Here is a 15,302-nt window from a genome sequence, read left to right as displayed (position 1 = left end):
AATGTCATATTATTCATGACAATTTTTCCAAAAAGAAATTATACAAGCTTTATTATTTATGGAAGACCGGGCAAATTTCTTCAAATGTCATATAAAAAGGAATTTCATATACCATACTCCTTCATTCACAATTTATTATTTTATGGTATTGCCAATTTCTAGTTAGTTTGTACATGCTCAAAGCAACGACTTTTGAACAAGCTTCAAAACATTAGACAAATTACCTTTAAAACAATTTAATTATTTCTTGAATCATCAATAATGGATTTGATGTTTACACAATATAATCATACAATACCAATTTATAAATGGCCTTATATTTGAACAAATTTGTTAACAAGGGTCTACAATACAATTAAAATGACAAAATTCGCCTAGAGTTTAAGCTATTATTAATTAGCCTACCATCACACAAAATGGCGTTAAATATCAAATACATTAAGGGGTGTAGGGTACGTAAGAAGGGGAGTATGCCAACGAGTGATCGTCCACAGAAGAGGAGCACGAAGGAGAGTAGACAGGAGAAGGAGGAGGCGAGCACGATGGCAAATCACAACGAGGCTGAGACGGCTCCTCAGCGTGAATGGGAGAAGGCGCCGGTGGTGGTACGAAGACAGGGGATGGTAAGGAGTACTTAGGAGACCACGGTGAATACGCGGCATTATGATCAGGTGAAGAATTAGTACAATGTGGATAATAGTAAGTACCACAGTAATTGGGAGATACCGAAGAGTAAAATGGAGACGAAGGAGAGTAAACTCGGAGTTCAGCTGGTGGTGGTAGTGATATTGTAGGGTGATGATCATTAGGCGGGGTAGAAATTAAGGCATTTTGGTAAGTTGGATTTTGGGAGGGTAATTGGCGGTGGTAAATATTGTGTGATTTTTGAGGTAATGCCCAGGGCTTGTGAGGGCGAAAAGGCGGTAGATGGTGGTAGTGTGACGGTGTGGATAGTAGCGGTGGATGTCGCGAGGATGGAGGAGGATAGTAATGGTGGTAGTGGTGGTTGTTTTTAAGGTAGTAGTAGGGTTGAGAAGGCTTCATGAGTAATATGAGTGTGATTTAGTTTTTTAAGTTTTTTTTATTAAGGCTTAAAAATGAGGGAAAACTTACACCCCTTTGTATATTTATAGACGAGGGAAGGGAGGGGACTAGGGGAGAGCGTTGTGGCGGTTTAATGTTGGGCCCATTGGGCTTATGCCTTATGGGCTTGAGGTGAATTTGATACGCAAAACGTAATTTTTTTTTCCACCAAAGCCCAATAATTAATTTAACTCTCATGTAAATTAGGGCTGAAAAATTTCCTTCATATTTTATTACTTGCTCCAATTGCATTATTTATTTAACTTACTTTGATTAATGTTTGTAATTTATACATAGGCAAAAAAAAATATAATTTTGTGGGTACTTGTAGAAATCATCTCAATGAATCGATTGTTAATTTTCAATTATTATAATTTATAATTATCATATCATATGACTAATATATAAAGCTAAACTTTTAGCCAGGTCACGAGATTATTTTTTAATTATCTTAAATCTATATCATATCATATCATTAATAAATAAAGTCGATCTCGCAGCCAGGCCACGAGACAGCGACACTTGACAATCCAGTTTTTTTGCCAAGCGTCGCGCCACGTTGGCGACAAATAGGTATTATTGTGACACATATGATGCTAAGTAAGCGAAGATTGGATAGACTTTTAAAGATAAAAATGTTTTATAGTGTTTTATTATCGCTATACTTCTAATATTTCATATATACAAAATTAATCATAAATTTTAAGAAATATCTTATAACTCGGTATTTATTCCATCACAAAATTCGTTTTAAAAAGTTCTTTAAAATAAGATCCATTTATAATGTAGTTAATTTATTTACAAAAATAATAGAGAATTAATGAAAATAAGTTTTAATCTAGAAAAATAATTTTATTTTGAATAAAAATAATTTCAGTTCAGTAAAAATAATCTCAATTCAATAAAATATATTTTCACTTCAGTATGTCTAAATATCCTGCATTATTAAAAGGGATTATATGACCGTATTTAACATTCAATCCAAAAAGTGTATCCTACACTTTTATCAACCATCTGGGTATCGCCCGGGCACAAAACTAGTCACTAATAAATAAAGCCGGCCTCGCAGCCAGGCTACGAGACAGCGACACTTGGCATTCCAGTTTTTTGCCAAGTATCGCGCCACGTATGAGATAAATATGTATTATCATGACACATATGATGCTAATTAAGCGATTTTTGGATAGGTCTTTTAGAATAAAATTGTTGTATAGATCGATAGAATTCTAATATTTCATATATACAAAATTAATCATAACTTTTAATAAATATCATATAACTCAAATCTATTTCCATCATCAAATTCGTTAAAAAGTTCTTTAAAATAAAATCCATTTATAATATATTTAATTACAAACTTTTATACGTAGCTCCAACTACTACAAGATTTACTTCGTTAGTGCTAAAGGGGTTACTTGGTCGGTGTTATAGTGGTTACTCAATCAGTGTTATATATAAGGGTTACTTAGTCAATGTTAGAGGTTACTTAGTCAGTGCTAGAGGATACTCGGTCAGTTTTATAGGGGTATCTTTGTCCGGCCAGATGGTGTGGCTAGCCGCATACAAAATGCAGTGTTATTTAAGATATTAAAAAAAAGGATAATTAGTAAAATAAGTTTTAATTAGTTAAAATAATTTTAGTTTGATAAAAATAATTTCAGTTTAGTGAAAATAATTTAAGTTCAATAAAAATAATTTCAAGTCAATAATAACATATATTTCGTATATATCTATTTACAAACAAAACTATAAAAGTACACTATTATATAAATATAAGCCATATAATATCGTATGTCTAAATATCCTACATTATCAGAACGAATTATTTGACCGTATTTAACATTCGATTAAAAATATTATCAACCATCTGGGCATCGCCCGGGCACAAAACTATTTCCATCATCAAATTCGTTTTAAAAAGTGTTTTAAAATAAGATCCATTTATAATATATTTAATCACAAACTTTTATATGTAGCTGACTAGACCGTGTCACCATCTATTACAAGAGTTATTTCGTCATTGCTATAGGGGTTACTTGGTCAGTGTTATAGTGGTTACTCAATCAGTGTTATAGCTAGATAGAGGATACTTAGTCAGTGTTAGAGTTTGTTCAATTAGTATTACAGAGGTTACTCTGTCAATTTTTATTGAGGTGTTAGTTAATTTATTTTAAAAAAATTAGAGAATCAGTAAAAAAAAAAAAAAAGTTTAGTTTGGTAAAAATACTTTCATTTCAGTGAAAATATTTTAAGTTCAATAAAAATACTTTCAAGTCAATAATAACATATATATCTATTTACACACAAAACTACAAAAAGTACACCAGTATATAAATATAAGCCATATGATATCGTATGTCTAAATATCCTACATTATCAGAACGAATTAGTTGACCGTATTTAACATTCAAGTAAAAATGTTATTTTAAAATTTTATCAACCATCTGGACAACGTCCGGGCACAAAACTAGTAACATATATATAAAGCTAAACTTTTAGCCAGACCACGAGATATCAATACTTGGCATTCCAACTTTTCGCCAAGTGTCGCGCTACGTAGGCTACAATTAATTATTAATATGACACGTAGGATTTATTTGAATATATTTTTTGTAGAATAGGATAAAAAAGTTATTTTAGAGTTTTATTTTCAATAAAATTTGAATAGATTTAGTATGATAAAAAAATTATTTTAGAGTTTATTTTCAATAAAACTTTGATTTAGAATTTTATTTTCAATAAAATACCAATATTTTTATACAAAATGGCTGATCCAAAGGGGTACAAAAGGAAAAAATAAAAAAAAAATCAAAGAGACATGTTATTATATAACCGTTCCCTTAAGTCTTAACATGCAACCAGCCTTTCCCTAGATGTTCAGAGAAAATGAAAGGAGATTACAGTTTTAGACAACCGTTCTTTTTAGTTGTACATTATTACTTCTAATTTTTTTTAGATTGTCAAGTGATAATTAATCCATAAAATACCCATAAACAGACAAGTATGATTGTCAAGTGGTTATTGATCCATGAGTAGAAAATTCAAATAACATACTAGTATATATATTAGATAAAAAGTTTTATTTTAAAATTCAATAAACAACCCAGGCATCGCACGGGGAAGTGTCACGCCATTTAGGCAACAATTAATTATTAGTATGACACATGTTGGATAGATTTTATAAGATAAAAAAGTTAGTTTAGAGTTTTATTTTCAATAAAATTTGGGTAGATTTTTAGGATAAAATTGCTATTTAGAGTTTTATTTTTGATAAAATACCAATATTTAATATGTACAAATTAAATTATAACCCTATTATAAAAAATAAATTATAAATTTCAATAGTTATTATTTTAATAATTTACTATTTTTATATCATAATATTCGTGATAAAAAGTACTTCAAAATAATTCCATTTATGTATACAATAAAAATTATAACCCACAACTTTATGAGCGATAGTACTATAATTTTTTATATTACAAGTATGATTGTCAAGTGATTATTAACTCATGAGTAGAAAATCTAAAACTCCGGAAGTCGAAGACTTACTTTCGAACTGAGAGTACAGTTTTAAATAAATTCTAGGAGTACTCAAATTATTAAATGGCAATGTAACCGTAAATAAATTACTCATCCGATTATAAACATTTAAAACAACAAATGTTTCAAACGCGAATAGATTTAGACATTAGTGATAATGCCTTTGAGAAAATATTTATTACTTAATAATTATTTTATAAGTAGCCAATTAAGGATTTTTTAAAACATAAGGATAGACAAGTATTTGTGGAGGGAACCCGAGACATCGCCCGGGGTACATACTAGTTGATAATTAAAGATATTACTAATCAAAAATCTGTATCGACATACGTGCCCACAGGGAGCTCAAGGTGTCTACTTGAATTGTTCTTGCAACGAAATTCAAAGCTTGAGTTTCAAAAATCAACCTCAATCTAAGTACATAATATACGCTTGTATATATTTTTTTTTTTTACAAACAATCTGAATTCATAAACAAGCTAATAAGAATGTAAAAGATAGAATTTGTCTTGGAATTAACGAACAAAGTAACAAAAAAGCTAAGCAACATTGTTCAATATTTCCGGTCAACATTAAAATGAATGTCAAACGAAACTTTATAACTCATAATAATATATCAAGATACAGAAATTTCTACCAACATTATTGCTTTTACAGTAACAATATCTAATCAATTATTAACACTAAACTTCCATAAAAATCAAAGGTACCTTGCTTGTTTTTCTCTTCTTGATCTACACCAAAAAGGTGGGTCTCCTCGTCTCTTACACCGCGAACAAACTGGTGAAGATGGAGTATATTCAGGAGATATCAGCGTGTAAACAGGAGATGACGGGGTATATTCGGATGACTTTGGTGTGTATTCAGGAGATGACGGGGTGTACTCGGGTGATTTAGGTGAATACTCAAGAGAAGATACCCATGATGGTGTATACTCGGGTATCTTGGACGAATAATTAGGAGACGACGGGGTGTATTCAGGTGACTTTGGTGTGTATTCAGGGGAGGATGGAGTGTATTCGGGTGACTTTGGTGTGTATTCAGGTGATGACGGAGTGTATTCGGGTGACTTAGGTGTATATCCAGGAGATGATGGTGTGAATTTGGTTGTGTTGAGAGTGTATTTAGGAGACGATGGGGTATATTCGGGTGACTTTGGTGTGTATTCAGGAGACGACGGGGTGTATTCGGGTGACTTTGGTGTGTATTCAGGAGATGACGGGGTGTATTCGGGTGACTTTCGTGTGTATTCAGGAGACGACGGGGTGTATTCAGGTGACTCCGGTGTGTATACAGGAGACGACGGGGTGTACTCGGGTGACACCGTTGAGTACGATGAGAATCTTGAATATGGGGAGTATGAAGGAGAAGAATTGGAAGCTGTTGACTCCATTATTGTTGTTGAAAAATAATCAAGCAAGGTTGTTGAATTGCTTGTATCTGGAAAAACTAATAAAGGGCACTATTTTGTAGAGAATAACGAAGGTTTAATTTCTGTTTAAGGAAAAACAAATCGATCGCAATAATTTGTGGAGTATATAGAATTTGCATTAGTTGTGGTTACTTGTATCTTGCATATTAAGTAACATTTGATACTTAACCTAATATGGATTGGATATGGTACCCTTTTAGACCTTTTTTCAAGACATACTCTTTTTTTTTTTTTTTTTTTTTTTTTTTTACATCAGTTCAAAAATAATAATAAAATGAAGATAAAGAAATTATTATCATATCGATATATAATCATAAAAGTATATTACATTGTTTAAAAATATCCAAACAGATGTGCCCTAAGTGCAGATATTTTTTTATGATTGTTATTTGCAAATCTATCTATAAAATTAATTTGTGTCAAAAAAAATTTATAAAATTAATACTCCGTATTATAAGTTACTTATTTTTTGTAGATATAAATTACTCTTCACAAGAAATTACCCTGTAAAAATCAATCATACATTCATACTGCATAATTGCAATCCTACCCCTTTTTATAAAGTTCATTTCTTAAAAATATAAATACTCTGTAATTCATCCTTCGTAATAATTTTTTTTAATCGATTATAGTAACCCAAACCAGGTTATAGGTTACCCAAAATTAGTTAAAAATTAGTTCGTATATTACAATTGAACATTGTTTAATAAGAGTACCATTTATCGGGTGTACGGTGTACCCAAAAGATTTTGTACTTATGATTGTTTCGTTAATCTAGAACCCCAAACTGGACCATGGCTCCTACAAAGCCCGTCTAGTAGAAATTCATCATGTTTGTTTTTTTTTTTTTTTTTTTGGGTGCAAGGAAATTCATCATGCTTTGATTATACTGTAATTTAAGGGGGATAATTTAGTACTTTTTGATTGAAGATGCAGGTTACAAAGAAGAAACTTAGGCAAGTACTACTATGCTATAACATGATATCATGTCACTAAGTAAAATATGCTATACAAATAAAGGGTTTAATTTTGGTCGTTCGATTCCCAGAGCTGATGTATCATCCAGCAAAAACCGAGACAAACGCATCAATACCTAATCAACAGATGATGGTGTCGTTCACTGGCCCAAGATGTTTGATACCGACTTGTTGATGTTCCTAAACAGCTCCTCTCTATGATAACGCAAGGCCCCCAATAAAATTTCAAAATTAGACAGACTTGATGAAAAGAAATCAGGCAATAGATAAAGAAAGGATGAAGAGAAACTTTTACTCACCTGTCAGGCTTGAACAAGAGATACCGATAAATAAACCACTGGAAACAAAAAAAATATTACATATGAAGTTATATATCGGAAACCAATTTGGATCAAACTAACATTAAACAAGAAGAAGAATAAGGTCAGAGGTTTTTAGTAAATACATGATGACTAATCAGGAGAGTCTCTTCATCATAAGACTAGAAGGTCAGGTAAATTATTGAGGTTTCAACTTTTAAGCATGAAAATGAAGTGTGAAACAACATACGGGTTGCTGCTATACATGGCCTTTATCCAATTACCTTATGTATAGTTCACGTCTCTTAACGAAAAGGATGTGATTAGAAGGATTGGCCATCATTTAGAACAACATTCAATGTAAAGAAAGTTTTAGAGATTTTACTGTGGGAGGACAAACAAATCTACCCAGCTTCTCAAATCACATAAGTATATGATTCTATAGACCTACAAACTCAGCCACCAACTTCTTTTAATTACTTGCGCAAATGAGAACTGATGTATCTCACCTAACAGCAAAATTCATCCAACAATAAAGCATTGAAGGGGAAGCTTTGCCTTCTGTTTTGAAAGTCTTTTGGTTAAGCAAACATATGAATAGTAACAAGTAGTCATGAGCTCATGACTGTTAAAATAAGAAACCAGAATCATAATTTAAGGTCCAATGTCCACATTTCCTCTCCTGACACCCCCCCCCCTCCCAGGGCTTCTAGTTTCTGTGATATCATTCAGTCCTGACACAACAGCTTAGCAGTCTAGCTACCACCAATATGAGTCTCATAAAGATTAATCAATCACCAGATAGAAGGTTGAAGTTAGATAACAGATTGATATAAATATTACAGAGTAGTCATTGCCAACACTTGCAAGTTTTAAGCAAGCATAGTAGGATATACTTACCGAAGAGAACAATATCCCAACAAATTCCAAGAAACCTGGAATCAAAGGAAGCTTGTCGACTGCCTGTTCATAAAACAGATATAACAGAGTCAAAAGAAGGGAAATCCGAAAATCTTCTTAGCCATAATTCAAAGCCAAAAAGATGACTGGTTATCTATATAGAATTGCAAATCACAAGTTCACAACTACAGAACAGTTACAAAATGACATGAATGCCAAGAAAGTGAGAGAATTGCAAAAACGAATCAAAAACCCAGATTCCAAGAAGTGTTGAGCAAGACTAGATAAATATGACCAAATTGTACAAAAGTTATATAACTCAAAAACAATCAACATCCATAAAATTTAGGACAATTTTCCATGTCTCCATGATGACAATGAGATTTAGAATATTCTCAAATAAACCCAGTAATCACGTATGGTAATAGAGGTTATTGTATTTTGCCAATACACAAAGTAATACTAATGCCATTAAATAAAATTAGAAAAAAAAAAAAAAAAAAATCCCATTTCCCTCCTCATTCTACATCTGTCTTTCACGGTTCTGATTCATCCCAAGCTACGCCTTCTTCTCCCCTCTCCATACCTCTCCATTATCTCTCCCTCATTACCATTCCTTCTTCCTCTCTCTTTCTCGTCATCTCCAAGATAACCACAATATGCATTATAGCCAGAAGGAGACCCTAAAATCATTGTGAGCAAATTTCATCCAAGCAAATGAAAGGTTTCCAGTAAGATGCTTAGCTTTTTGAAAGAAACAGCTTTTAACATCCAAGTCAGTATCATGAATGCAACACTTTGAGAGCTTGACCAATGTAATGCCTGATTTATCAACAGTATTCATGATGAACATTATTGAATGTTTTCTTTAGCTTGTTTTACAATTTTGAAGAGAGAAAGCTTGTCAAAAGCTTGTATAATCTTTTATTATTGCTGCTACCCAAAAATTAATCACGATTATCTTCTTGTTCCACTAATCCTTATCTTCCCACTTTAAATACTGCCGACTTATGGCATTCTATAACAGAATAATACAAGATAGATGTTTTATTAACTGAAAATTTGTGCAGAAATTGAAAGAAAGAAGATGAAAATTTGCATTTAAATCTGGAAATAACAGGTAATACAAGCTTTCAAGAGGCTTGTTCATCATGGTTTTTCTCTCATTAGTCTTCACTTTATATAGCCTACTTATGTCTTAACTATCACAATTTGAAAGAAAGAAGAAGATGAAAATTTGCAATAAAAACTGGAAATAACAGTTGATATAAGGTTTTGAGAGGCTTGTTCATCATGGTCTTTCTTCCATCGTCTTCTCTTTATATAGTCTTCTTATATCTAAATACCAGACTAGCTTTTCCTAAAAGCTTATTATAACTGATTAAGTATTGCATTGCCTGCACTACCCCTTTCCCTTAAGCTAGTTCATTACAAAATGTTAGCTTATGTAAGAAAATATCAATCAAATTACAATGGTAAAATAATCTCCGGGCTTCTCTATACTTCCCCCTTCATGTTTTGTTGGAAAAAAATCTATACTATCTATGGACATCTCCAGAGGTTCTGTTTACAATACTTCTATTTTTCAAAAAATTTCCCCTGTTGCCCATAATTGGGAATTGTTTGTCAAAAACCAACAGATAGATTATCAGAGCATTAACTAATTTAAGGTATTGTCAGAATGGTAAAGTCCTAGTCAGAGCAAAATAAAAGAGAGCAAGTACAATATAGAGTATACAGATCTTCTCAGTACAATCCTTAAGTATAGTTCTTAAATATACCCACGCACTACCATGCTTTAAGCTCACATAATGCAAAATAAAAAGTCCATAGCACTTACCGCAATGACATTTAGTGAGGCCCAAAATGCAATAACGGCTGTCAACCCCAAACCAATAACAGCAATTCGATCTTCAGGGCTATCCCACTGCATCAACAATAGTCCAAAAAGTTACACATTTGAATGCCAAAAATAAAGGGAGAAGAAGTTAGAAATTTGGTATTGATTATAACTAGTTAATTGTGCTAGATGGACCAGCCGACCAACACAAAAGCAATTTTTAACTTTGAAGTTTCAATTCTACTCGCATTATTTTAGGAAGGTATCTCTTGAGAAGGTAAATACTACATGACCATCAAAGTGGACGCAAAACAGAAGGTAGGGAGGGTGCAAGAGGATGCTCACAAGATTCTGAACTGATTCGACAACATTCAAAGACGTTGAAGAATCAGAACTGTCACTTGTTGCTTTCACAACAACTGCCACACGGCCTCGTCTTTCTGAAAAGAAGCACCCATCAAGATAAGCAAGAAAATTCAAATTTACATGATTTTAAAACATAAAAATTAGAAGCGATGTACATAAACTACAGTACATGAACATGATATATGAAACACGAACTGAGCTTGAGAAAGGATTCCCATTGGGTTTTGGGGGGGGGGGGGGGGGGTGGGGTGTGGTTGGGGGTTGGTCCAGGTTTCTTAAGCCATTTCTAACCAGTTGTGAATAGTTTCTGGTGTATTAACATAATAGACATAAATGCAATTGAAATCCATTAATGGAAAGTCTACATTACAAACAAACAATTCCAGTTGAACATTTTTTTCCTTTCTGCAAGTGTATCTTCATGCACTCCTCCCTAACCCCAGCAAGTCTAGAAATGGACCACTCATCTCTTCACTTAGATCACCTATTTCTAGAAGACATGTATCCAAAAGGCAACAACTGGTTTTCTATTGAAGCTTCCAAACTGTCTTACCCTAATATTACCATTGACTTTAATCTCTTATGGATGATAAACACCAGAGGTACCAAGAGATAACAGTTAGTTATTACTCTGCCTTATTACATTTTGGCCAATATACACTCTCATGATATGCACCAACAATAATAAAGGCATTTAAGATGAATCCTCATCCCTTAACACACTTTATGTATCAAGATACATAAATTGAAAATTGAGACAAGGCATATGGTGTCAAGCCTAGAAATGGGCTTCTAAGAAAGCTTTTCCTAGTTCCTATACCTTATCACTGACTATTCATCGGCCAATTTAGTTAGCCATGGTGGTCAACTTCTCTTTCTGATCTGCTATTTCTGACTTTGTTACTGTGGTGCCTTCAATGCCAGTAAATGAAATTTTAACAGCATACTTATAAGTTTTGTGAGCTGGAATTTAGGAATGTCTGAGAATAGTATCTAATTATGACTTCATCAAAATTTGTGTATTTAGACAATAGAAACAGCAACTATAGGTTGGGTTTCAGCCCCCACAGTCTGTAGTCAGACGATATATTATATTAGGTGTTTGCTATCCTGTTAAGGTTGTCTACAATTGAGTTATGAGATCTGTTGATTTCCCTCTCTGCTTATAGTCACTTCATCAACCCAATAGCAGCTTAAGTCTTAAGATGCATTACAATCAATTTCATAATACTACCACCGTTCCAAATTTAGTTATCACATTACTAGTTTGAATTACACCATCAACGTGACAATTAATCCGAACCCAAATAGTAACTCACAAACAATCAGTTAGAGTATAAACTTTCCAAATCAGAAAACAAAATGAACATTCATCAACTCCCAGGTGTCAGTAATAACACATAATCCAAAAACAACTACATTCATAGAATAAATTTCAGACAATGATTAACAAATTACAGCTTAATAAAAGACAGTAAACAAGAAGAAAATCACCTGGGAATGCACAAACTGGAAAGTTTGAAGTGGGTTTCAAAGAGGGTTTTACCCCATTCATCAAAATGGGAAGAGAAAGATTTGCAATTATAGAAGCCATAATCACAATTCCACAAGCCTGTAAAAATTAAAGGAGTTACAAACTTTAGATAAAATTCTACAAGTTATACAATTGAAAAACGAGAGAGAAATTATGTGAGATGAAGAAGACGAATTTGCCTTTGTTGTTTTTCAGTAGAGTGAAGTTGAGAAGAGAGATTGTAAGCCGGAGGTGGGAATGACCGGAGACAGTATAGAGTGGAAGAAGACAGGTTGAAGAATTTCAAAGTGTTTGAGTGGCTCATATTCAACACACCTCACCACATAACTCAATAGTCAAGACCCACAAAATCTTTTTCACTATTGTAGTGGTAAGTGCTAACACAGTAACACTACTAGCAGTTATACCCTAAAAAATTTGTATTGTTCGAACCGCTAATAATACCGCAAAAATCATTAGTAATTTTACCCTATTTTATCATATATGGTGTAAATTTTAGGATATTTATTTATAACTTTGTCATAAACTAGTGTGCCAACACTGCCAAGGTTACTCAATATGAGTTACAAAATGTGTTACTCAAGTGGCATTGTTGTAATTCTTCAGTTTTTTTTTTTTTTTTTTTGGAATAGTCTTTTGGTTTTTCTTGGACATACATCACGTCGTCTTCTTCCTTCTTTCTTCTTTCTCCCTTCTTCCTTCTTCATATCTCAACAAGAATAGCGGATACGATTCATTAGCACATCAAATAGTAAACCCAACACCATAACAAACCTCAAACCCAACACCACAATGTCGACGGCAAAACAATGAAAACCCTGAGAAAAATGTACAAATAAAGGGTATGGTTATCCCGAAAGGGAAGGTATTTATCATTTGCTTTTGAATTTTCCATCCTCCATTGATTTCCTCAAGTTCCATTGTTACAGAATTGAGGATTCCTCAACTTCCATTGTTGAGAAGAGAGCGTGGTTTACCGTGGCATAATTGTCCTCCGATTTGCGCGAACGTTTTTCCCCTCAACGAAACCCCCCTCTACTTCACAATCTGTGGCTACACAAAAGTGAAATCCCCTTTAGCTGACAAATCCATAACAAAGCCTAAGCATTCTACGTATTGATGTTTCCTCAAACGTTAACTCCCCCAAACTGCCATTTTCATTAGGGGTGAGCATGGTCGGGTACCTGTACCGTTAACGTTATCGGTTTAGGTACCCAATAACCAATAACACTAAATATGATATCCATTAACCGAATCGATAAGTTCGGGTAGGATTTTCGGATCGGTTATAGGGTACCCAATATGCTATCTAATAATGAAAATTTAGACTTTATAATCTAGTTATTATGATATCATTCAACACTAATTAACAATAATACCACATGATCATGACCAAATTACTAATAATATTACTAACCATTTAAATTATGAGTGATTATGAAGTAAAGTAAGAGTTTAGATTTTGGATAGATAGATTTAAGTAGGAAAAAAAAATGAAAAAATTGCTTATCGGATCAGATCGGGTAACTGTTAATTTTAAAATGATACCTAATAATTGTACCCGATAACAAATTATCGGATAGGGTACCCAAACCGTTATGGTTATCTGAACAGGTACCCTAATTTTCGGTTCTATTACAGTTCGGGTTTTCGATTTTTCGGATAATTTTGTTAGCCTTAATTTTCATGACTTTTACCAAACTACGATTTCGTAATAATCACAACACTTTCCTCTTACATTCGTTTCGTAATATTTGCAACGGTTCCTTATTTATTAAGGACCCACTACTATTTTATAATAAGTCTTGTATAAGGCAGATTGACGTTAATTTTATTGAAAGACGGTAAATCTAAGAGTAAATTTAACAATTTTTATGGTAACCAATTGTTTTTCTAAGAGTAAATTTATGTTTAAAAAAATGGCTTTTTATTTTTTTTTTATTATTTTTTTTTATGAACTGGAAACTTTATACCATAACTTTCAGGGGAATTTTAACCCGTCTTACAATAACTTAATGAAAGTTCGCACTATACTATACTTTATACTCCGCATTATAAAATTCCCATATTGTCAAACCCTATATTTCTAAAACTTTGTGCAATACTTGATACTGCGATTATTACAAAACTAGTTGTTTCCCCATGCTGTGCATGGACTCATAGTAGTAAGGCTTGTAAATAAGTAAAAGTTAATTAAAATGAAGTTAGTTTAAATGAAATGACTTATATAATTTTTTTTTAAACAAAATTGAATTTATTTAATGTCTACCTTTAAAACTCTATTGTTTCCATCATCAAAAAAAAAAAAAAAAAAAAAACCTCTATTGTTAGATATATAATTTAAAATATTTTTATAAATTATTGTAAGTTTTTATTCATTAACTTTTTTATCATGTTATTTTTTACAGAAATAAGGAAAAATTAAAATGTTTTTGCTGTGAATGTGACACGTGTACTTTAGGGATAACTCCGTTGATTACTTAAGTGTGTGTGTGTGTATATATGTATATATATATATATATATATATATATATATATATATATATATATATATATATATATATATATATATATATATATATACGGATTTTTCACCAAATACCACTGAGTTAAAGCTTAATTCACCATATACCATAGAAAACTTTCTAATACACCGTATAACCTTCAGTTTAACTAAAATGTCACAACATGCCATTAATGACTAACGGACGTTAACACCGTTAGTCATTAAGGCTAATAAGGCCACGTGGCAACATATGATTGGTTCCCTTTTAAATTACTTAATTTTAAAATAATTATATAATTTTAATTAAAAAAAAGAAAAAAAAAAAGAAAAAAACCCAGCCACCCACGTCCCTCCAGCTAGCCACCACCATCCCTCCAGCCACCCACGTCCCTCCACCCAGCCAGCCACCATCGGTCGGCGAAAAACTCGACCATAACCCTTGCGTTGGCGCCGAATTCCGACCACAACCCCCACACTGACCTGAAATTCGACGAGAACACCCCTGTCGGGCCGCCGTACTCCCTTTCTCTTGAACCACCAGCGAAATCCTAGAAGAACAATCGAACCACCGGTCACAAAACAGCCCATCTCCCTCGAAGAACCCTTCGCTAACCATCGGTCAGCGCCCAAACCCCCCTCCCCCGCGCCGACGAATCAATTTCGCCCGTATTGGTGCCATTTCCACCCCAAACTAAACCACCACGTATGTCGAAATCCTAAAACCAAAATCTAGGGTTTCGATTTTGGTGTTTTAGGGTTTCGGGGTGGTGGTTTTCGGCAAGTTAGGCGGCGGCGACGTGTGGGAGTGGATTTAGGCTGCCG

The 15,302-nt window shown here is 33.1% G+C and overlaps 2 protein-coding genes across 2 annotated transcripts; both read right to left on the bottom strand.

Annotated features, from left to right (window-relative positions):
* Positions 1–5,175: 5,175 nt before the first annotated feature.
* On the bottom strand, positions 5,176–6,863 carry LOC110698788 (DNA-directed RNA polymerase II subunit RPB1-like). Its single transcript, XM_021876309.1, has one exon. It carries the CDS (start codon positions 6,017–6,019, stop codon positions 5,327–5,329), a length of 693 nt encoding a protein of 230 aa, XP_021732001.1. The 5' UTR covers positions 6,020–6,863; the 3' UTR covers positions 5,176–5,326.
* A 90-nt stretch (positions 6,864–6,953) lies between these two features.
* Positions 6,954–12,315, bottom strand: LOC110698789 (protein CURVATURE THYLAKOID 1C, chloroplastic-like). The gene is made up of 7 exons (XM_021876310.1): positions 12,154–12,315; positions 11,935–12,052; positions 10,420–10,514; positions 10,075–10,161; positions 8,235–8,297; positions 7,335–7,372; positions 6,954–7,230 (listed from the first exon to the last, which is right to left on the bottom strand). The coding sequence occupies exons 2-7, from the start codon at positions 12,032–12,034 to the stop codon at positions 7,176–7,178; spliced, it is 438 nt and encodes a 145-aa protein (XP_021732002.1). The 5' UTR covers positions 12,035–12,052; positions 12,154–12,315; the 3' UTR covers positions 6,954–7,175.
* Positions 12,316–15,302: the final 2,987 nt, after the last annotated feature.

This window comes from Chenopodium quinoa, unplaced genomic scaffold (genome assembly GCF_001683475.1).
Source record: "Chenopodium quinoa cultivar QQ74 unplaced genomic scaffold, ASM168347v1, whole genome shotgun sequence".
In the NCBI taxonomy this organism is placed as follows: Eukaryota; Viridiplantae; Streptophyta; class Magnoliopsida; order Caryophyllales; family Amaranthaceae; genus Chenopodium; species Chenopodium quinoa.
The sequence above is the reverse complement of the archived record's forward strand: the minus strand, read 5'-3'. Positions and strand labels throughout refer to the sequence as shown.

Bases quoted from the DNA above. Each gene is read 5' to 3' on its own strand.
- LOC110698789 (XM_021876310.1), bottom strand. From the start codon at position 12,034: ATGGCTTCTATAATTGCAAATCTTTCTCTTCCCATTTTGATGAATGGG. The intron at 10,515-11,934 runs GTGATTTTCTTC...GCTTCTTTTCAG, and splicing joins TCCAGTTTGTGCATTCCCAG to AAAGACGAGGCCGTGTGGCA. The intron at 10,162-10,419 runs GTGAGCATCCTC...TTGTTGATGCAG, and splicing joins TCGAATCAGTTCAGAATCTT to TGGGATAGCCCTGAAGATCG.
- LOC110698788 (XM_021876309.1), bottom strand. From the start codon at position 6,019: ATGGAGTCAACAGCTTCCAATTCTTCTCCTTCATACTCCCCATATTCA.